General features: G+C 38.9%; 1 protein-coding gene across 8 annotated transcripts in view; it reads right to left on the bottom strand.

Annotated features, from left to right (window-relative positions):
* Positions 1 to 4,009: 4,009 nt before the first annotated feature.
* dab2ipa (DAB2 interacting protein a) overlaps positions 4,010 to 24,912 on the bottom strand; it is a 119,218-nt gene continuing 98,315 nt past the window's right edge. For all 8 annotated transcript variants that reach the window (XM_047799982.1, XM_047799981.1, XM_027133165.2 and 5 more), the window contains 10 exons: positions 23,881 to 24,025; positions 22,099 to 22,243; positions 18,657 to 18,893; positions 17,446 to 17,647; positions 16,993 to 17,171; positions 14,359 to 15,259; positions 13,058 to 13,210; positions 10,205 to 10,407; positions 9,742 to 9,829; positions 4,010 to 6,421 (listed from right to left, as the gene is read on the bottom strand). In XM_047799982.1, the coding sequence (XP_047655938.1) occupies positions 6,254 to 6,421; positions 9,742 to 9,829; positions 10,205 to 10,407; positions 13,058 to 13,210; positions 14,359 to 15,259; positions 16,993 to 17,171; positions 17,446 to 17,647; positions 18,657 to 18,893; positions 22,099 to 22,243; positions 23,881 to 24,025 (2,421 nt within the window). In that variant the 3' untranslated portion in view covers positions 4,010 to 6,253. The remainder of the gene's footprint in view (positions 6,422 to 9,741; positions 9,830 to 10,204; positions 10,408 to 13,057; positions 13,211 to 14,358; positions 15,260 to 16,992; positions 17,172 to 17,445; positions 17,648 to 18,656; positions 18,894 to 22,098; positions 22,244 to 23,880; positions 24,026 to 24,912) is intronic.

Below are 24,912 nucleotides of genomic sequence, written 5' to 3'. Positions count from 1 at the left end.
GCCTTTAGCTGATTGAGCTTTTATGGTTTCATCTCTGTTGTAGTGTGTTTTTATTGTTTTATAATTGTAGTTTTATCATCTCTATAAATTTCTCTTTTATTGTTTTATTGTACTTCTAAGTTTTATTGTTATATTTTGTAAAGCACTTTGTGATTCTATCTGTGAAAGGTGCTATATAAATAAACTTTACTTATTTACTTACCACGCATACTCAATTTCATTTTTGAAGCTATTTCTGCTGCCTCTGAGTAGCGAGAGCTTCATTTTGTGAACTTTCATTTGATCATGTTCAGTATTCTCTTTCATCAGGAGATGATGGTGTTGTTGAACCTGACAAGTGTGAATCAGCAAGAGTGTGTGAGTGTTTTTGTGTGTTGTAATTGCACACTTTTCTCTTTATATTTGGTTTGAAAATTTGAATTTACTGCAAGGCGGTCATGGTAGCTTAGTGGTTAGCACGTTCGCCTCACACCTCCAGGGTTGGGGGTTCGATTCCCACCCCCGCCTTGTGTGTGTGGAGTGTGGATGTTCTCCCCGTGCCTCGGGGGTTTCCTCCGTGTACTCCGGTTTCCTCCCCCGGTCCAAAGACATGCATGGTAGGTTGATTGGCATCTCTGGCAAATTGTCCGTAGTGTGTGAGTGAATGAGAGTGAGTGTGTGCCCTGTGATGGGTTGGCACTCCGTCCAGGGTGTATCCTGCCTCGATGCCCAATGACGCCTGAGATAGGCACAGGCTCCCCGTGACCCGAGAAGTTTGGATAAGCGGTAGAAAATGAGTGAGAGAGAGTGAGTGAATTTACTGCTGCTGATAAACCATAAATCCTGAAAACTCTTCATTTAAATGTACTATTTCATTTAGAACAGTATATCGATTTTGATCTTGAGGAAAATTTCCTTGAGATGATATGAGGAAGAAACCTTGAGAGGAACCAGGATCCGAAGGAACTTCATCCTCATTTGCTCATTTGGGTGACACTGGACAGGAAATAATTGAAATGTAAATAATGTCCTTCCTACAATAGTTTATACAGTATACATGCTTTGGCTGGATTACAGCTATTTTAATGGAATTAATACTTTGCTATTTCTGCTTTCTTTCTTATGTGAATCAGCGAGTGTGTGTGTGTGTGTGTGTGTGTGTGTGTGTGTGTGTGTGTGTGTGTGTGTGTGTGTGTGTGTGTGTGTGTGTGTGTGTTGTGACTGCAGACTTTTGTGTATATTTTCTCACACATTATTTATGTTTACATTCTTGTCTTTTAAGTATGCAGATTTCCCCACACTTATTTTATATGGATGAAAACATATACACTATAGTATAGTACTATACTGTAGTATGCATATTTATACTGATCCTAGTCTGTTTAAATTCTAGTCTGTTTAAATATATATACTTATAATTATTATTACACTATTTTTTATTTTTTTATTTACAATGTATACTGTTTCATATGCATAATCTTCAATAATGTATGTAAAACAAAATCTATTTTTGCAAGAGAATTAAAAAAATATAAGACAAGATTGCCTACGTTATTCTTCAAGTATGGCTACGCATTCTTCAAGTATGGCTGGATTATAGCTATTTTTATGGAAATAATTTGTTATTTCTGCTTTCTTTCTCATGTGAATCAGCGAGTGTGTGTGTGTGTGTGTGTGTGTGTGTGTGTGTGTGTGTGTGTGTGTGTGTGTGTGTGTGTGTGTGTGTGTTGTAACTGCAGATATTTGCGTATATTCCTTGACAGAGTATTCATATTTACATTCTTGTCTTTTTAGTATACAGATTTCCCCAGACGTATTTTATATGGATGAAAACATATCATGTTGTACGCTTTTTTATTTTGACCTCCTAGTCTGTATAAAAAGCTATAATTATTCTGCACACTTAGTCCAGTTAAACACATAGACTACAATAATATAGATAAAATAACGAGATACGCAATTAATTGAAATGAAAACAAGCATCTATATTTAAATATTAAGTATGCATGCAATGCAATGTATGCAATGACCCCAAACACACCTCCAGGCTGTGTAAGGGCTATTTGACCATGAAGGAGAGTGATGGGGTGCTGCACCAGATGACCTGGCCTCCACAGTCACCGGACCTGAACCCGATCGAGATGGTTTGGGGTGAGCTGGACCGCAGAGTGAAGGCAAAAGGGCCAACAAGTGCTAAGCATCTCTGGGAACTCCTTCAAGACTGTTGGAAGCCCATTTCAGGTGACGACCTCTTGAAGCTCATCAAGAGAATGCCAAGCGTGTGCAAAGCAGTAACCAAAGCAAAAGGTGGCTACTTTGAAGAACCTAGAATACGACATATGTTCAGTTGTTTCACACTTTTTTGTTATGTACGTATATAATCCCACACGTGTTAATTCATAGTTTTGATGCCTTCAGTGTCAATCTACAATGTTCATAGTCATGAAAATAAAGAAAACTCTTTGGATGAGAAGGTGTGTCCAAACTTTTGGTCTGTACTGTATGCTATATTTTAGTACGCATACATGACTTAATTTTTACTTCTGTTTATGTATTTTATGTAGTTTGCTTAGCTGTTTTTAAGTACACATAATGTGTGTGTACTTAAAAACAGCTAAGCAAACTACATAAAATAGGAGGAGTTCCCAGAGATGCTTAGCACTTGTTGGCCCTTTTGCCTTCACTCTGCGGTCCAGCTCACCCCAAACCATCTCGATTGGGTTCAGGTCCGGTGACTGTGGAGGCCAGGTCATCTGGTGCAGCACCCCATCACACACACACTCGCTGATTCACATGAGAAAGAAAGCAGAAATAACAAATTATTTCCATTAAAATAGCTATAATCCAGCCATACTTGAAGAATGCATAGTATGCATACTCAAAAAGTATGCATACTCAAAAAATAAGTATGCATACCTAAAAAATAAGTATGCATAGTATGCATACTCAAAAAATAAGTATGTATAGTGTGCATGCTCAAAAATTAAGTACGCATAATGTTTTTTTATTCATTAACTCATTTGTTTAATTAAATGAGTTTCTTGTTAATTTCATATATATATATATATATATATATATATATATATATATATATATATATATATATATATATATATATATGGAAATGCACAAAAAAGCAAAATTTCAAAGCAAAAAAATATGCATGATAAACAATATCTTTCTGTATTTTGTCCTGCACTGTCATTTTGACTTGTCCTGCCTGTTTGCACCAGGTTGCACAGATGCACTTTATGTGGCTAGGACTAGCTTACTAAGTCCTTATAGCTCTGTCTTTGGTCTACCCTGGTCCTGGAGAAACTTTGTCTCATTTCACTGTGTACTGCAACAGCTATATTTGGTTAAAATTACAATAAAAGCTTCTTCTTGACTCAAAAATGCATAATATACATACTCAAAAAGTAAGTATGCATACTTTAAAAATAAGTATGCATACTCAAAAAATAAGTATGCATAGTATGCATACTCAAAGATTAAGTATGCATAGTGTTTTATTTCATATTAATATACTACACTATGCATATTGTGTACTATACTATAGTGTATAAGTTTTCATCCATATAAAATAAGTGTGGGGAAATCTGCATACAAGAATGTAAATATGAATAATCTGTGAGTAAATATACACAAAAGTCTGCAGTCACAACACACACACACACACACACACACACACACACACACACACACACACACACACACACACACATACACACACACACTCGCTGATTTACATGAGAAAGAAATCAGAAATAGCAAAGTATTAATCCTTTACAATACGTCATGTAACTGCTGCTATAATACTAATATGTTTGTTCCACTATTTCTTCACACGCAATATACACATTATGATATATTTAAAGTGTGTAATCAGCAAAAATGTCTCTCTTATTTGCTTTTATTAGGAGTATGCACCTTATGAGTTAACTATTAATAAAATATACTTTTTACTTATTTAACAGCACAGGCAGCAGTTTTTAGGTGTGCACAGCAACAAACAAACCACACAGGAAGAACATTGAAATAGCTAAATAAACTTTAATAATTCTAGTAGCAATTGTACATGAATTGCACTGAACATTCTCTTTAACACAAGTGACTCTCCATATACTAGTATGTTTATTTTTTTCCTCTTGATGTATTTACACGGAGCGAGTTTTTACTCTTAAACATACATAGAAAAGGCTTTGTGAGATGTTAGAAAAAAAAAGAAAGAAAGAATGTTGAGCTTTTTTGCATGCCAGAGAGGGAATAACAGACAGAGAAAGCCTGCTTTACCTTGTCAAAGAAGACACGGTGCACAAGGTGGCAGAACAGGATCACTAAAATACCTTATGGCCTCTGTGTGTGTATGTATGTGTGTGTGTGTGTGTGTGTGTGTGTGGTACTATTGCCTTCACCTGGGAAACAGGACAGAGGAAGCTTATGTGCAACGTCCTTTATATATATTATATATCATATAATTATAATTATTATTATATATTTTTTATATATAACACAATTTCTTGTCTTTGTAAACAAAATATTTACGTATCAAGCTTAGTAGATTAGGGATGTACGGAAGGGAAGGGCGTTTAATGTAAGGGAAGGTGAACTTTTAAGACCACTTATAAGAACAGTGAAAGTCCTGCAATACTGAGAATCCAGTGTGTGTGAATCTCAGCTACCTGACATCCATCATATCATTCACATCTCAATAAACACAAACGTTCTGAAACGGTTCGGAGCCAGTGGAACAAATTGCACACTGAAATAAATAAAAGAAATGACCTTGGAGATAAATTAAAATCATAAATAAAACACAAATTCATAATTACACCTCGGGTTGGGAAATCAATTCTAAGGAATCCATAAAGATTTTGTTGTTGTCCCCCCCCCCCATGTTTTTGTTCATTTTCTCATATAAATACCATTAAAAAAAAAACGTCAGAAATTCCAGTTCAACCTTGGCTAAAAACTCTTGGTGCGAGTCTGCAGAAGACACAAACACTCCTAAATGGTTCATGTCATGCTGCGTTCAAAGAACACAAGCGGGACCTGAAGGGGCCTAAAAATACGTGCGGCCTTCTTCATTTCCTCACTTGACGTTTAATTTGCCTCATTTACAACATGTTGGGTGTGTATGCTTATTTATTTATTTTATTTTTTTGGTTAACGAGCATATGCCTACTGCTAGAAAGTGCATAATGGTTCAGAATTGATGCATTAAATCCAGGGCAAATTATGTCTCTTTTCTCCCTACACAAGAACAACACCGCTAAGCGTTTTATTTTAATTTGTTTTGTCGTTGATTTTTTTTCCCCTCTACCCACGCCACAGCATAGCAAAGTTTCTCCGCACGTTGCCGTTTCTAAAAGCCGCACCTGAATTTACATCTGAAGCCTGACACGTTGAACACAGAACTGAGGAACTGAACACAGGAACAGGAATATACACTGTACAAAATATCCCTCTGCTCTGCTAAAATAAAAAAGAATAAAATAAAAAATAAAACCATAGTGTATGTTTTATGTACATCAACGATACAAACCAACTTAAAATAAATCTATGTACAAAAATAGGGAGAAAAAAGAAATACAGACATCTTAACAACACACACAAAAAAAATTTTAAAAGGTTTTGTGCTACTGTTAGCTCTGGTAGCTTTGAGACATAAAAAAAAAAGTTGTAAATACATGACCATGTACAAATATATCAAAAAAGAACCATTTGGCCTAATTAAATAAATCAAAAACACTTAAATAAAGTGCTTCGACAAGTAATAATAATAATAATAATAATAATAATAATAATAATAATAATAATAATAATAATAATAATAATAATAATAATTTGTATTATTAGCGTGCTGCTCACTAGCAAACTTTCAAATTAAAAGCACACTTTCACAACCAAGTTCAGTCTTCAGTCACCCAGTTTGTCGTCTTTGCTTGGCTTGTTCATATAAAAACACACGTAAGCATCAACGAAGCATACAACAGACATTATGTCTACTAATAAAAGCTGATCTGATCACTAGGTTTCACACATCTGGTTTTCTGCTTATTTTGTACTACTAATAAATGTAAGACAGATTAAACGTCCATCAGTCCTTCTGAAAGTCATTCTAATGCCAAAAGTCGCACAGGTTCTGCCAGTCTGTTTTAATCCCAGAGAGTCCAGCTTGTATTCCACCGTGTGTTTATTAAACGATTTATTTATTTATATATTTCTTTATTTTACCCGTAGCCCTTGTACCCAACAGGGTTTTGTTCCCTTGTTAGCAGTTGCTGCTGTTGCGGAACTCGCCGTTCTCGGTGATCTGCAGTTTGCTGGGGTTGGTGGGCGAGATGCCGTTGCGCGTCTGCATGCTGTAGCGTTCCTTCAGCTGAGACAGAGCGCTCATCAAGCGAGCGTTAGCCGCATCCAGAGAAGCTATCCGCTTCTCCTACAGACAAAAATAGACAAAAGGAAAGGCTTAAAAACAAACGAGTGGAGAGTTAAACATCTAACCTAATATCTAAGTCGATACTTGCTTGGACTGGATTTATGAACAGTTCCAGTGTATAAATGTGCACTGACCCCAACCTCCTCAGTTGGGATATGCGAATAGAAGAATTCCACTGTGATGTAATGTAAGGGGTGATAACACTGTAAAGCCCCCATGTCCCCCAATTCAATTCAATTCAATTCAATTCAATTCAATTGTATTTTACCATAGTGCTAGTGAATTTTCAGATCTTTTCGGTCAGATTTATTCATTTCTAATTGCGGATGTCCCCCCTAAAGTAGAAAAACTAGTTCATTTGACAAAATTGCAATCAGGCAATTGTTTTATTAATCTCCTACCACTTATTTTGTTTTATTATTTATATTTAATTAATAACATGAATCGGAGAGGTTTTTTTATTTGAACGCGCATTGAGACGACGTCTTGGCGCAAGTTTGCATTTACATTACATTTCTGGTATTTAATAGACACCCTTATTCAAAATGCCTTACATTTTGTTTATGTCTATACAGCTGTGCAATTGAGGGTTAAGGGTCTTGCTCAGGGGCCCAGCAGTGGCAGCTTGGTAGAGCTGGGATTCGAACCCATGACCTTCCAATCAGTAGTCAAACGCCTTAATCACTAGGCACCATGTAATTGCATTAACTTCTATGATCTCTAAATCAGGAAATCCTGAAGAGACTATAAATTTATATAAAATGTGTGTCATTGATAAATGACAAATCAAATGTCATTGCTAAATGAGAAATAGTATGCACCGGCAATTTGCTGTAAGTTTAAGAGAATAAATCATATCGATACATGCTGTTATGGAAAAATAATCAACTTTTGCTTAACAGTAAATTTGCTTTGCTGCATGCTGCATCACAATTCTCCGATTTTATTTATTTTCCTAACATCACACCCCACAATGGTGTCTATTTTACAAATAATATATATTTTATAATGTACATATAAAATAACTGCTACATTAGGTTGTGGATCTTGATCATTGTTTTGAGTGTTTTGATATGTCACATGTCCAAAGTTTTTTGATTTAGCATATATTTGGGGCGGGGCTGCGGCACAACCGAAAGGCCAGTCGGTACACCAATTTAAAACTTTGCTCAGAGTATCACCCTAAAGGAGCTGGCTGAGTTTGGTGTAGATAGTTCGAAAGCTTGCCGAGTTATAAACCTCCAAATTTTATAATGGGAGTCTATTGGGAAAAAGGCCAATTTGAGACCCGGTACCGGAAGTACCGGTACTCGGATCGCTTAGAAAATTAATAGCATAAAACCTCAGACCAGATTCTACGACATATCCGAATTTGGTGCATGTGGCTCAAAAGCCCTAGGAGGAGTTACTCTTGACACATTTTTGTCAAAGCTTCAATAGGAAAACAGAATGTTGGCTTCTACAAAGCCACCATACAGTAATAATCCTTTGGCTTTTTATGGCTGGGGTTTAAGAAAACACATTTATTGGTTGATATCAGTATTTTTATTTTATTTTATTTAAACAGTGAGGAAAACAATCCCAGTAAAATGTGGAACTACAATAAAAATCTTGCATACTTTTGTGCCTATGTCTTAGTTTGTCATCGTTAGGCATACAGAGAGCTGCTTCTACACGGTGTGATATTATTATGAGCACCAGGGGGTGCTGCTGTCATATAAAAGTGATTTCTTATCAGCCATAAAACTGCAAGGTCTCTCTGAGTTTTCTGTAACAAAACATTTCAGCTTTGAACAGAATTTTCAGAACAGAATTTTCAGAACATTTTTTCAGAACAATAATAGATAGAGGTATTTTTTCTGGCAGTAAGTAGCTTTACTAGTCCTTTTTATTAACAATACTGAAGAAGGTTTAATGATAGAAAGTGATTTTTTTGTGTGTGTTTGTAATTTGTTAATAAAGATGGACAAATACATACATTTAACGAAAATGGAAATGATCTGCAATATTCCTTGCCGTGCAGCAATAACTAGATCAGGGGCCGGCAACCTTAAACACTCAAAGAGCCATTTGGACCCGTTTCCCACAGAAAAAATACCACAGGGAGCCACAAAACCCTTTTGACATCTAAAATGAAGATAACACTGCATATATCGTTTTTTACCTTCATGGAAAGTATAGAAAAAACTGTAGTGTGTTGCATATATGAAATCAATTAACTGCTACCGATTAAACGCAATTTTATTCCTGCAGGCAAACAAAAATATTTTGAACAGTTTGAACTAACCTTAAGTAACAAGACGCTGGGTTGAAGGTTACTTTCAAATAAAATGTTTAATATATAATTGAGTCCTTCGTATTCATGACCAGTGACCTCAAGTTTTGAAGACAGGCAAGCATGACATCTCCAACCCCTCGCTTTTTTCATTGGATGTTGCGTTAAATCTTTCCCCGATAGTGCTATTTTCTGATTGGCTGATAAGTGTCAGGCTCGACTAAGAACTGAGATGCGCTTGATTCCTTCCCGGTTCCACAGAGACAGCAGTGCGGACAGATACAGTTTGGGCGCTGCGGCTTATTAAATATATGATAGTCAAAAAGTTTTTCTGCGTGAGAATATGATGTGCGGCGGGAGACCGAAATGCATGACTGTCACTCTCAATGTGTGGCACTTGACAGCCATACATGACATAAAAAATTTAACTTGCCGGAACTAGATCTTATGATGCTTTTCAAATTTCAAATGGGTTGTGAATCTCCTTAATTCACATGGTAGGATACACAGTGCGAGGTATTATATGATATGAAACACTTCAACATTCAGCGTCAGTTCAGCCTTGATCCAGTATGATTCAGTTTAGTTACATTTATCCTCTAACACCATTTCATGCTTTAATCCCACCACCCCATCTTTAGGCGATGAAAGTATTTGGGTGGTTGTCTCTTGTCTAGCACTGAAAGTAAATCAAACTCTTGCTTTCTCTCTAACACACACACACACACACACACACACACACACACACACACACACACACACACACACACACACACACACACACACACACACACACACACACACACACACACAACATTTTGCTAGCAGTATCATTTTGCTTTTCAATTTGAACCGGATCTTGGCTTGTAAATCAATGCAGCTGTAACAGACCGTTAGACTGATTTTCCAATTCAGATCTTTTCTTCCACCTGGCATTCATTTACAATAAAATATCCGCCCTTCAAATCCACTGAAAACATACTGTACTCTATTCAAATAGCAGCTAAAGCACTAACACTGTGGCTATGTGGGGTTTGGTGCTCACCTGAGCTTCAATGATCTTCTGTTTGGAGTCAACAATGGACTGCATATCTGCATGGTCTTTTTTCAGCTCCTCCTCAACTGACATTAACCTGTAATCCAAAAGCCCCAGAGAAAAAAGGTATATTTAAAAAAAGTGTCAGAAAGACATTCAATATCCAGATATCTGATGAAACTTTAATAGGCCGAACCTCAGACATGCTGGTTACATTTATAATGACAAAAGTCAGCATGAATAAAAAATGCACATATTAAACCGATTCAAGGCCATGAGCAAATTCAAGGACGTAACTACGATAATGAGATCTTTTGAGAAATTTAAACCTTGTGTTTCATTAATTCAAAATTGAACAAAAAAAAAAGGTGGACCCAGGTCAGGCATCTGGAACAAGGTTCAAATCGGTCATGGCTCGTGAATCATGTGGAAATCAGATGTTCATGAGAGCTCTGTGTTTCTCTGTGTTCACCTGGTTATGATGCTTTTCATCTGCAATTCTTTGTCCTCTTGCTGCCTGCGCAGTCGCTCCTCAGCATCCTCCAGTCGAGCCTGGTACTCCAGCAGCATCTTCTGCGTTTGATCGTCCTGGGCCTGCAGACGCGACTCGTATTCCTCAAGCTTCTTCAAGGCCAGCCGGAGACGGTCCTGCAGCATGCTGATCTCCTGTTGATACTGTGAGTAACATGGGGAAGAGAAAGCGAATAAAACTTTTACTGTTGATGTGTTATTTTATTCATTTGTTGCCAGAGGTCATATGGTTGCAGTGTCAGTGTTGCTAGAAAAGTTAGACCATTATTAGGCAGCCAACAAAATACAAATGCAATAAAAACAAACAAAAAAAAACAGGAAGGAAGTATTCAGATCTTAATGGGGGTCTGAATGTTGTGTTATTTCAGTCGGGGGCACTCGGAGGAATACTTATTACCGATACCAATTATACACATATGCATTGTTTAATATAAGTCAGGTTTTCTAATCTTTTTAGTAAACAGCCTTGACAGCAGTTGCTCAAGGAGGCTTTCAGCTATAAAGTTTGATAAAATGAGTTGATGGAGAGTAAAGAAAAGAGCAGTAAAGGACTTTATTAATATTTATAGAAGGAGTCTCTAGTGTCGGTGTCAGTTTCCTGCCAGCAGAAAGACTTCAGAATAGAATTTTATGCTTTGTGGTTTCTGTGTAATATAACAAGCTGTGTGTGTGTGTGTGTGTGTGTGTGTGTGTGTGTGCGTGTGTGTGTGTGCGTGTGTGTGTGTGTGTGTGTGTGTGTGTGTGTGTGTGTGTGTGTGTGTTAAAGACAACTTGGTAATGGGAATGACACTTTATATCTGCTATGATGTGATAAGGCAAAACATAAAATATACAAATCATCAGATCAAAAGTGTGTTGTCATTCATTGTTAATTAAAAAATGGGTAAATTATGTAAAGTGGATTAAACAAAGCAGTGAAAGACGTTTGGATGTGATGCTATAGAAGGACGAATACATTTTTAGGGTGGTAACTTTTAATACATGATGTTATTATATTAAATCCCACAATAAATAAAGAATACAACTGTACTGAGTTTTAGTTAATATGTTTAATTCTGTGAGTAAGCTAGAAGTTGCTTTAGCAGAATTCGCTTGCATTACTGTATACTGTAGGTCTGTATATATACGTCAGTTCTGGAGTTCTAACGCTTACAGAATTCTGTAATGGTCACTCATTTTGACCTTATGTTTTCGACATAATTATTTATACAATAAGAAAAGATGAATAAATGTCTTAGAGAGATGGTCAAGTACAGTCATAGAGTTTGCATTGAGAGAGGAGGGAGAAGTGAAGAGACGGACATGGCAGTACAAAGACACAGACTATGCTTTAAAAACTAAGCTAAGGAGAGAATGTGAGCAGTAAATACAAAAAGGAACATAACCTAAAGCCTGTATCCATTACTCTTCAGAACAAGGCCATGTTGTTCGACAGGACTGAAAGAAAATAAGCAGCCATGAAAAACTAAGCCATCAGCTTCTCTTTGCTGCATTCTTGCTTCAAGGTCAGTCACATTTAAAGCTAACTTGTTATCATTTCATTGTGGACTATTGGAAAATCATACTATCCATAGTGAACTCCATGCCATCTGAGAACTGAATTTCCCAGACCACGGCGCGGTCTGCAAACATGGCCGACACGGACTGTTTCCCAGAATCCAACATGGCTCCGGATCCCAATCACATGTTCACCGCACCTTTCCCTGTGTTTTTATAATATATCTGCATCCATCTCAGCCTCTCTGTTGTGACAGCAGCGTCATTAAACCTGATCTATTTGAAGGGATTGGACAGAAAAAGTTCTAAGATCCATTAGAAATCTCAGAATTACACAAAAACAATTTGTGTTAGCCTTTATCTTTGATGTACAACAATATACAAGCATCAGGATATAACTGGATCCTTCAAGCGATGAGTGTTCACACAAATCATTAACACCTCCAGGTACAGTACATACAGTAGCTTCTGTGTTCTTAATCCGTTACCCTACGTTCACTCTAGGTGACGAAGAGACAGATGGCTAGTCATTATCTTACGAAGTGACACAGAGCTGTGATTTCAGCCACAGTGAAGAGAGACTTAACAAATAAAAATTAAGCTTTATAGAAAGAAGAGAGAGTGCTGGCTTGTGTAAGTATATATAGCTAGTCACGGGGAGCCTGTGCCTATCTCAGGCGTCATCGTGCATCGAGGCAGGATACACCCTGGACGGAGTGCCAACCCATCGCAGGACACACACACACACACTCATTCACTACGGACAATTTCCCAGAGATGCCAATCAACCTACCATGCATGTCTTTGGACCGGGGGAGGAAACCGGAGTACCCGGAGGAAACCCCCGAGGCACGGGGAGAACATGCAAACTCCACACACACAAAGCGGAGGCGGGAATCAAACCCCCAACCCTGGAGGTGTGAGGCGAACGTGCTAACCACTAAGCCACCGTGCCTCACATTGTGTTGAACATGAACAGATTCATTTGTATTGAACATGAATACAATTTGAACATGAATACTACAATTTCTCTTAAGAACTTACAATTCTATACAGCACACGCCCCCAAATAAACAAAAGTAGCAGATGCTACATGTCCACAATTTTCGCTAGCGACTTGTAACTTGCAGGTGTGAGCATAGAGTCCAGTATTTCAGTCCCTAGTCTTGCAACTACATTCTCCTCATACTCATTTCAACACAGTTACTCAATAATATGCTTGAAGATAAGTAACCGAACAATAAGGTGCGACTTTAGAGGTTTAGCCGTCATGGTAAATTAGCGTAGTGGGTGTTACCTTTTCAGCCTGGCTGAGCTCATCCTTGTTGAGGAGGTCTTCCCTGTGTTTGGAATCTGGGTCAATTCCCTCCTGCTCTAGATACTGTGCGTTCATATTTAGCAGCCATGCAGCAGTGCGGTCCAGAGCGCTGGGATTCACTGGAGATGGGGCCTGTTCAAATTTCAGATAAAATACACCCAATACACACTGTTAGATGCGGCAGGACAATTCATTCAAACAGTGAAACATTTCTTACAAAGGTTTTTCAGTGGGGAATGTTATTACACTACCAGGTTTCTACTCTCCAGTATTAATATGCTTTGTAGTCATCGGTCTTTCTCTCACAGGACTCACGCAAGGCGAACTATCTCTACAAGGTAAACTAAAACTTATCATCCTAATTGCGTTGTCTCTGGGCTGTTTGTTTGATTAACATTTTGTTTGTTTGCTCATTTGAACAATTGAGCGCCGTTTGAGCCTTCACTTTAAGATGTTGTCTTAAAAGTTTTCAAGGTGACAAGAGCACTCGGGCTGACTGGGGTGGATGCTCGATCAATCTTTAATGAAGAGTCATTCTGTCAGAATTGAGACGGAGAGTTCGGCCGATCTTCGCAGTCGTTTAATCGACTGTGCTCTGTTTCTCTGCACAGGCTATTAAATCAGCCTGTCTGCTTCATTCCCAAGCGCTCATCCAGCTGTGGGTTAAATGCCACACTTTTACCTTGACAAAAGAGTTTAACTTGTGTGATTACACCAATAAGGGAAAAAAAATCCCATCACGCGCCAGGTAAAAGCTGGTAAAAACTCAAATTACAGATATTTATATTATTAATGGTGTCATTTAATCCAGATCCCAAGATGTGAGCATATGAAATCCAAAAGTGAGGTGGAAATGCATCACATTTGTGTCAATGCAAAGGTTTAATTTAACCCGAAGGTTGTGGGTTCGAGTCTCGGGCCGGCCACAACTGAAGTGCCCTTGAGCAAGGCACCGAATCCCCCCCAACTGCATAAATGGCTGCCCACTGCTCCGGGTGTGTGTTCACGGTGTGTGTGTGTTCACTGCTGTGTGTGTGTGTGCACTTTGGATGGGTTAAACACAGAGAACGAATTCTGAGTATGGGTCACCGTACTTAGCCGTATGTCACGTCACGTAATTACCTTTGAAGTTATATAGAAATGTATGTTATCTTGAGCTTATATTATCTATAGCTCAAAGAATCATTAGCTGAGACTATATTCTTTGCAAATATTAGATAGCTTGATAGTTAACTGCAGCAACACGTTGCATATGTAAATATTTGTGTGGTTGCATTTACCTGTTTGTGCATTGTGCGTTGTTTGTTCTCGGGACTGTCTCCTTTAGAGGACGAAGACTGTTGCCTCAGCCTGGCTCCGTTGCTGGGCCAATCAGGAGACGACGATGACATCATGCTTCCACTAGAGGGCCGTGGATACTGTGCAGTGTTGAGCATGCTGGGAGGAGTACGTCCTCGAGTGACTGTGGGTGGAGGAGGCTGATCAATCCGCCTCTGTGGACCAGAGCTGTTCTGTCTTGGGATGTTAGATTGGTGTTGAGTTTCGTTCAGGGACATCTGTCTTCGTGTAAACTCACCAGAACGTCTCGCAAAGTCATCACTGTTACTTGCTCCTGCTCCTCCACTTCCAGACCCTGTGCCCATGCTGGCTTGTGTGATGAATGTGGGCTTGATCCCTAGTGTGGCCACGTCCTCAGGATTGCCCTGGGAGCCGGTGGAGCTTTGGCATTCTGAACCCGAATCAGCTGTGCCACGTGGAGACACTGGCATAGCAGCTGCCATCTGGTACACGGGATTCTGGAAGCAGAGCGGTGCTAGCAGCTGTGGCCGGCCTGGAGCAGTCTCTATGCCTGGTGTAGTGGGTGTTTGTCCACTTTTCCTCAGGGTAGGGCCTCCAGCTGTGCCACCTTTCAGAGTACGGACAGCCCATGCACCGGTGCCCTGGGTGTCATTGGTAGGGTCACTGGACACTGTATTGGCGCTGCTCTCAACACTTCTGCTGTCCTGTAAGTCCACCATGGACAGGCTCTTGCTGCCATTGGAGATCTGCATATCTGGCTCATTGGCCTCTGAATAGCTGGAGCTGCGAGCTGGAGATGCCTGGATTCCAGAGGCCCTGGTCACAAAGAACAGATCCTTGTTCTCCGGAGTTGGAGAGGGCAGACGGGTGAAATCCACCAACCTACAAATGAATAAAGTTACAGTCGTGCCTGATTGCATTCATTACCATAGCTGATATATTTGCTAATGAGAATACCCTAACACTGTAGATGAGTGCTACCATTCTCTGTCATGCATATTTTTGGGTTTTCCCACTCACACTGATTCAATAAGGGACTTATTAGTTACATCAGGAACATTTGCAGGGTAGGGGTACTTCAGAACTGGGACTAAGAACAGTACTGTATATCCAGATAGGCACCTACTGCATATGCATTACTATAAACAGCATTAGAATTCTATAGGTATGCCATAAATAAGGGCTGTGTGTTAAAAGTATATTAAACCCCAAACTCCCATGTATACACAATTATATCGAATTATCTTCAGTTTATCATCTACCAGGGTGCTACGTGTATCTCTCACTTCAGCCGATTCCTCTAGACCACCAGCAGCGTTGGTGGAAATGTGAAACCTGGAGAAAGTGCTTACTAATCACTTTTACAAAACAATGCACCATCAGCAGCTTTAATGAAGCCCTGTAATATTTTGAAAGAGCTCTGCTTTGGGGCTGCAGAGATAATAAAGATCTTTTATAGCATCGAATAAAGTTATAATGAAATAATTAAAGCTTTAATTCTGTAGTTCCACTTCACACTGAGTGTGGCTTAATTTCCATAAAGAGGCTTTCAAAAATGTAATTTCCTTTCTTTTACACTCCAGTAGTACACAATTCATCTACATCTTATACGATCTTGATTAAACCCCCCAATTTTAGCCCAATTACTGCTAACAGAATCATTCATTCATTCATTCATTCATTCATTCATTTTCTACCGCTTATCCGAACTTCTCGGGTCACGGGGAGCCTGTGCCTATCTCAGGCGTCATCGGGCATCAAGGCAGGATACACCCTGGACGGAGTGCCAACCCATCGCAGGGCACACACACTCTCATTCACTCACACACTACGGACAATTTTCCAGAGATGCCCATCAACCAACCATGCATGTCTTTGGACCAGGAAGGAAACCGGAGTACCCGGAGGAAACCCCCGAGGCACGGGAGAACATGCAAACTCCACACACACAAGTCGGAGGTGGGAATCGAACCCCCAACCGTGGAGGTGTGGCGAACATGCTAACCACTAAGCCACCGTGCCCCCGCTAACAGAATCAAGTTAGTTTTATAATGAAGTCATGTCTACGGTGAAGTTGGAGAGGGGTCTGTAAATTACAACTGAGAGATCTGGAAACTTCGGAGGATTTTAATAAAACAGAAGAGACTGACTATTTCTGTCACCTTAAGAATGTTTAAAATGGCATTTGCTTTCCTTCGCTATGAACATCATATACAGTTTGTCCAATTTTAGCTAGTTTATGGTGGAACATCTGTGAACCTTAATACACTAAAGGTCTTGTTATACACCTAGTGTGTACTAAAGGTGTGCACACTTTTTCAATAAACTCTGTTGTGTGTTTATATATATATATATATATATATATATATATATATATATATATATATATATATATATATATATATATAGTTTTTTTTTTCATGAAAACAAAAGGTCAATTTAGTCCCTGTGACATTTCCTCCATCTCGTATTGACACTCTCACTGAGGATCACAGTGTCACAGGGTAAAAGCTTTAAACTGCATTTAGATCTGAACAGACAATGTGTGTCCATGTGGATATGAACAGTACATTTGTTGCTAGTGAACAGAACATGAATGTTACAGCTCTTCTTACCCGCCAAGCTCCGAGTCCATGACTAACTTGTGTAGACCGGTTGAGACGCTGCAGCCGGGCATGCTGGGAGAACCCACACGCTCTGTAGGGGAGGACATTGGCACTCCGGTGGGATTAGTCAGGGCCACATTTACATCCCTCAGGATCCGTACCAAAGGCCCCAGTTTAGTCGCCGTGCTCTTGAAACCCAAAAAGTAGTGCAGTTAAACATAGCTTGCTCACAGCTGACAAAACAACAGGCTAAAGTACGACACGATTAATTACAGTAAGATGAAGTGTTTTAATAAACGTCTTTATGTGGTGTGATATGCATTTAACCCCTAGAATAATAATGAAAAGCTACGTGTTTCTCTGTTCCTTTTAATTATTGGACGGTGCTAAGAAAAACAGCCTCCCGCTTATACTGTAAGTCTTAACTTAAGAAGAGTCTCAATAATAAGAAAAAATACACACCTGGTCGAGCTGAGCGACAGCTTCAGATAGTAACGAGTGGAGAGTGGAGAGCTCTCTGCCCAGGTCAATGTAGCCCTCAAAGCCTGCTGTGTTGGAGATGGTCTCTGGGTTGGAGATCTCCAGCAGGAAGCGCTGCATGTTGGTCCATTCATGCTCCAGGAATTGGTTCATGAAGGACATGTACTCCTCCTTACTGCCAAACCTGACACAACACACCACAAACACCACATGCTGAGAATCCCTCTGTTCTGCCCAGCTTCACGTGTCCTCGCTCTAACAGACCTGATGCAGCTCAGCAGCTTTTAATCAATAATTAGGAAAAATGTCCGAATAATGATCAATTCTAGCAGCATGTCGCTAAACAGGCTGGCTAGCATACGCTGCCATCATCACATAATTATCTGTAGCATTAGAAGTGAGAGTGACACATTTGCAAAGCATCAATCGCGAATAAACGACGGATTTTGGCTTGAATTCAGACGGCGTGTTTTTGCAAACAGACTGTCCACTGGACTAAGTGTCTGCAAATCTGTACTAATAAAAATATGCAAAAGCGTTTGATAGATTCTTAGACTGAGGAGAACTGTGAGTTTGTTCAGGGCTTCACTGACCGATGCCTAAAACCCCGGAGTTATAATTGGAGCCAAACTACTGAGCACCTGTGACAGTGGGATTTGTAAATGTAGAAAAATTTTGATTCACTATAAAAAAAAGTTCATCTTTTTTCTCTCCCACAAAACAAAGCACAAAATGAAGAATTCTACCAATCACAAAGAAGCTACCGAGTGAATTTGGTGCAAAACACATTCGCACACTGGTACTAAAGAATATCTGAACACATGGAAAATGAATGTCGAATATTTTCTCACAGAGAATTTTGTTTCTTGGATATTATTCTAGACAAACACGTCAATAACTACAAAGACATGAATTTGAAGCTGCGAGTCACAAAAACAAATCCCACACCTATAGAGTACACAGATAATCTACATAAACCACACACATAATATGGAAATACCACTATAAGGTCACGGATGTGGGAGATTTAAAAGATTTGATTGGTCTAATAAAATAAAGATGGATGTTGCTCAGCTTTCATTTCCATTTGTTTCCATAAATCAATAGACTGATGAAGTCCTTAGTGTGCTGAATGATGCATGTTAAAGCAGGAGAATTGTAAACCTGTCGACCTCCCATGCTCTGGCACTCACTTGGTGAAGTTGGCGAGGTTCTGCGTGACCTTGGCGATGAGGGTGAGCGTGCGCGCTGTGCGGTCGTCAGGAAATTCCTGCATGAGGTCGAAGAGCGACGGGGACATGATAGCAGGACACAGGAAGCGCAGGAAGAGAGAGGCACTGATCAGACGCTCGCTGATGTCCGGCCGGCCGCGGTTACTGCACTCCTGCCTCCAGGACGCAAACACCTCCTTCAGCTCACGTGGGAACACACTGTAGTGATGAGAAGAGGGTCAGGGTTTCACAATGTTGTACTAGACCTATTGTACTGGAATTAATATAAAGGACTCCAATTTTATGTTACAAAATAAAAGACCCCACTTTTACATCAAAAATGTAAGACATCAATCTTAAAGCGAAATGTAACAAGCTGACATCGGTATGTCATGGCACTCTATGATGCATCGTAAGCAGCGGTTTTTAAAAGATGGAATGGCTGAAGCATGTGTTAGACTTTACTTTTCCCATTTGGTAAATGTCATATGATAGGGGAAAGCCAGCTGGGGGCTAGGCATTGGCAGGCGACCAAATTGGGAAGAAAATAAAAAATAAAAAACACCATGTGTAGCAATTCCCCAACAGACTAAATATCTTGTTGCAATAAATTCCTTTTTTCTTTTTTTGGGTCCAAACGTTAGCATTTATCTATATGAAATTATACAGGAATTGGACTGTATAGGAAAAAAAGAAACAAGGAAAACGAATCACACTGTAATCAGCCAAATATAGCTAATAAAAACAATAATAAGAAACATTCATTCATTCATTCATTTTCTACCGCTTATCCGAACTTCTCGGGTCACGAGGAGCCTGTGTCTATCTCAGGTGTCATCGGGCATCAAGGGGAGAACATGCAAACTCCACACACACAAGGCAGAGGCGTGAATCGAACCCCCAACCCTGGAGGTGTGAGGCGAACGTGCTAACCACTAAGCCACTGTGCCCCCCATAACAATAAACGTGTACAATGTAAAAAAAAATCTCTAAGGCTGTAATGAATTACTACTGGACCAGGATGACCGTGTGTACTTAATGTAGTTCACGAGACACTCAAAGTGTCTAAACACACAATGTCCCTTGACTGAGGTATTTAATCAGACCTAATCTTCTCTCTAGTGCAGTTTGAAATAAAGTTTAAAGAAACACAAAGACAGAAAAAAAATCAAAGCCTATAAAAAAAAGAGTTGTGTCCCAGTTAGAAATTGATCAGTTATCTAAGACAGAACTAGGACTCGAAATTAAGATTCCCCTCAAAGGCAGAGGAAATTGAACTAGCGCAAGCTGTGAAACGCAGGACCAATTTCTTTACTCAGCATGATTTCTGCTATAACTGGGATTACAGTCGTTTCCCACACAGTCTGACGGAAGAGGTTTGGATCTTGCAGGAGTCTTTTGTACACTGTGGGTGTTGCTGGGAATGTTAAGCAAGCGTGTTAATTCAGACACACTCAGACACACCCATCTGCAACCAATAAAACAATGCTATGTAAAACACATTACTGTATGACCCATGCTGCTGTGACCAACATCCAGTAAAACATCATTTATCCTTTAAGACCTTTGAAGCTCTCACTTCTGTATAAGTCAGGCACGGTCCTGCTGCTTTAGTGTATTTTGTGCTTTAGCGCCCGGGCGTATCGATGAAGTCGTTCGGGTTAGGAACAAGGTTTGAGAAGCAGGTGCTGTAGCACTGTACATGAAAATAACAGCAGACCTTACAGCAGTTACTACAAAGTTAGTTGCTCTTTCTGTCTCTGAAGGATTTTTATACAGTATTATCCGAGGTTAACTATTTGATGTTGGTATTTGGTTTCTACGTACTACGTCACTACGTACGCTGGCAGCGATAAACCAATCAGAGGACATTACGTAATAGGTACAGTACGTACACTTACCTCTGCCACGCCTCCAGTAGGTATACTACCGGTATGTTGCAAAACAACATTTGTTTCTTCCTAACCATTATGCGCTCTACAGTACACTCTAGTAAGTGGTGGTAAATGCACCTTAAGTTGGTTTGCCATCCGCCAATAAAAATCAGATGCTTACGAGGCACAATACAAACTACAGACTATTAGTTACACGGTTGTAAATGGGAATAAAGCAGCTGAAAGTATTCAATATCAATGTATCTATGGTTCGGAAGTGGAGGAAGCAAGAAAATGTACTGCGCCAAGTTAAGAAGACACAGTAGATGAGGACCTTGGTGGATTTGTGGGAGAAGATTGATTAAAAAATAATGTGTATTGTTAAATAGTAGAAAAAAGTTCAACTAAACTCACTGTTTTGCTTCCGTTACCTTTTTTGTAGACCCTATGTTTTAGCATGTGCCTTATTATACGGTGCGCCTCATGTATGGGTTAAGTACAGAAATAGACCCCATAATTCAGACTGCGCCTTATAATCCGGTGCGCCTTATAGTGCGGAAAATACTGTACGGTAATTATCTGAGGGATGTGGTAGCCAACTGGTTAAGGTGTTGGACTCCAGATCAGAAGGATGTGAGTTCAAATCCCAGGTCTACATATCTAAATATCTACAACGTATCACATTCCTGTGGTAAATTATTTGCTAGGAGGCTCAATTTATCAGCTCATATCTACAAATAAATAAATAAAATATAGAATGTTTGGGTCACTTCCTGTATTTAGATCGATTCAGAGTCGAATCGTTTTCTCATTGCGATCAATCCACACAGAGATCTCCTCGCTCAGCTTTTGGTCTGATTTAGTTCGATTGCTATTATCTTACATACATAACTAACCACACAAAGGGTAAATCTGCCCCAGGATTGGACTGAAACTGACTAAAACACTGCCTCATGAAGCAAGTCTAAGTGATTTTTCTTATATGAATCATTTTACAAACATGAATCATCTTCACACATGACTCGCTTTTAATTTGTAAAAATAAACTTATCATTTTTAGGTTTGAATTTGAGCTTTCCTTTCCTTTCTTTTTCCCTCCGAAGAAAGTTAGCAAAAACACTTCCTACATTTTTAATATTACGGCTAAAAATATCGTAACCAAACCATTACTTTCAAAATTGACTTCATCCGCCAAGGTCATTAGATCATGTCTGGAATAATTTCCTTATTGCAGCACAAAAGGTCACATTTCTACTAGGGTTTTAATAGGAAAAGTAAAGTGAAGAGACAATTCCTCACTGGCAAACACTGAACATGTATTGCCTTGACCTCCGAAAGTTACATTTGCATTTTTGATTTTGCTGCTTCAACATTTTTTAATTCCCTTACACACAGAAGGTGTAGTTAGACAGTGACACAAGTTCAATTAGCTGCTTATTTACAAATGTCATGTCCCTAATACTGGATCAGAGGGACAGCTTTCATTACACCACTCTGTATTCTGCTGTGTGGTTAAGGTGTACAGGCAGGAGTGCAGAGCGTTACAGTACCAGTAGGAGTTGATGATCTTGCAGAAAGCGAGCTCACAGCACATCTTCAGATTGCCCTGGTGCTCGGCCAGGTCACTGGTGGAACACTTGGATGGATCCACTTCGCAGTTTTCATCTGATTCGTACAGTGCTTTGATGAACTCACCTGACACACACACACACACACACACACACACACACACACACACACACACACACACACACACACATACAATCTCATGTCATGATTTAAAAATATAGAACCAGAAGAATTCTTATTAATGAAATTTAAACATTCTTGCATCCATTTTGTCTAAACATTTCAGTGTCCAGTGGTTCAGATATTAAAATGAGCATCTATACTTAAAATAATATTCATTGTTCACAAATTCACATGAACGGCTCAGATAGGTAACTAAACAAAATGAGTTTTTAAGTATAAAATCTCTGAACAAACATGATAAAATAAATGTGAGTCCATAGACCCAGAATCTTCCCAGCAGATTTAAAAATATTTACTTATATTCTCTTAGATTTTTAATATATACTCTTTTCATCTAGTGGATAGCAAAGTAAACTCTCTTGTGCTGTAATATGCTACAGTGTGTGTGTGTGTGTGTGTGTGTGTGTGTGTGTGTGTGTGTGTGTGTGTGTGTGTGTGTGTGTGTGTGTGTGTGTGTGTGTGTGTGTGTGAGGACGAGAGATCGCTTTTATCTGCTAACTGTCTGGATGTTGTCTTGACAGCAAATCTAAAAACATATCGGAGAGACCGAAACAGATTAAATTGTAAATATTTAATTAGTTTTTTTGTTTTTTTTTATTTCAATTTTTTATCCTAAGCAAGAAATTTCGTTTCAGATTTCTGACTATTTTTTTTTATCAAACAAGAAATTTTCGTTTCAGATGCTGTGATAGAAATTCGAAATAATGTAAAATTTCAAATTCAGATTAATACATTTAAAATGTCATAATTTCATGATTATCGCTAATCCGCGTACCACATGCTCATTCCGAACGCATTTAGAAAGCCTGAAATTCTTACATTTATCTCATTTATTATTTCATATTAAATAGATTAAATGGATGAGAGACAGATTTTAAGTTCTTAGAAAACACTCTTATTTCGACTGTTTTTTTTTTTACGATGTTTTCGAATTTTTGTATTTGACTGTAATTTTTAAAAACTGAATTTGACGTGCAACCCGAATACGTAAACTGAATTTGTGAACGCTGAAATATGCAATGAGAATATTCAAAGTTTATAAAATGTCAATTGTCAAAACTTTGAATTTCAAAGTGGTTCATTCAAAACAAATAAGAACAGATGTGTAGTTTTCCAACTGATATATTCCAGTGCTGTGAAATCCATTTTCATGACTAAAAATTCAATTAACAATCCTAAAAAAAAATGAAAAACAAACTAGAAGTAAATAAAATAAGAATAAAAACAGCTGCCTGAACAGAATAATAAACTCTGAGTCCATAAAAGAGAAAGGATGAAAGCTCAGAACTCTTCTCTCTCTGACCAAGCTGCCATTGACCGGTGAGCCTTCAATGACTTACCGATCTCTTAAATAATTTAATAATTCTCTGAACACGGGCACTTACAAATAAAACCACAGAAACAAATGAATTATTGATTTTTATGTACACTAGATTGTAGAAATGCACCAGTAGGGGAGTAGCTTTAAGACTTTACTCTGGATTGAAGCTCACAGTGAACATGTTGGTTCTTTTGAACAGAAAATGGTTTCATCATTAAACCTTTGAAAAGACTTTGCATAGAAAATGCTCCCTTCTTACCTAAAGCGTCCTGTAGGTACTTCTGGCCCACCAGTTTGAGATATTCTTCGATGGCTTTGGTGGCCAGAGTGTTCTCCCGAAAGATCAGGTGCTCATTGTCGCCACAGCGATCTACCTCTGACATCATCAGATCGGTCAGGAAGTCCTGCATCGTACACAAAGAACGTCAATGTACACAATTCACGTACCAACACAATTATTATAACATTATAAAATGTACAATTTAATGCATTCATATATATATATATATATACACCATTTCTTCCTTCTTGCAACCGTAGAGTTTTTTATTTCATTCTACTTTTATTGAAATTCTATTCTTAGTATATTTTCTTTATTTAATTCATTCATTTTCTACCGCTTTATCCGAACTATCTCAGGCGTCATAGGGCATCAAGGCAGGATACACCCTGGACGGAGTGCCATCCCATCACAGGGCACACACACACACTCTCATTCACTCACACAATCACACACTACGGACAATTTTCCAGAGATGCCAATCAACCTACCATGCATGTTTTTGGACCGGGGGAGGAAACCGGAGTACCCGGAGGAAACCCCCGAGGCACGGGGAGAACATGCAAACTCCACACACACAAGGCGGAGGCGGGAATCGAACCCCCAACCCTGGAGGTGTGAGGCGAACGTGCTAACCACTAAACCACCGTGCCCCTTTCTTTATTTAATTCTCTTATATAATTAATTCTTACTCATTTTCTTCTTATTGGTTATATATTTTGATGCAGACAACTGAAAAAAAAAATCACTAAGAGTTTTATTGTGTATGGCTGTACGTGAAAATAAAATAATTCAATGAGCACCACCTTTGAGTTAGCTGGCCAGCGGTGAAGCAGTGTTTTAGAATATATACAGAATTATTTAATACAGCGACTCCACTGACTTCTACTTATAATAAATAAATGACTATTTTTACTGCATCAGTTACAAATCACACATCCTTTAGAGCAGAACTGTCTGGCCAGAAGGTGGCGATTCATTCTGTATATCGTCAGCTCTTACAGTAGTTCC

This window comes from Tachysurus fulvidraco, chromosome 14 (genome assembly GCF_022655615.1).
Source record: "Tachysurus fulvidraco isolate hzauxx_2018 chromosome 14, HZAU_PFXX_2.0, whole genome shotgun sequence".
NCBI lineage: Eukaryota > Metazoa > Chordata > Actinopteri > Siluriformes > Bagridae > Tachysurus > Tachysurus fulvidraco.
Note: the sequence above shows the minus strand (reverse complement) of the source record. Positions and strands in the feature narration are given on the sequence as shown.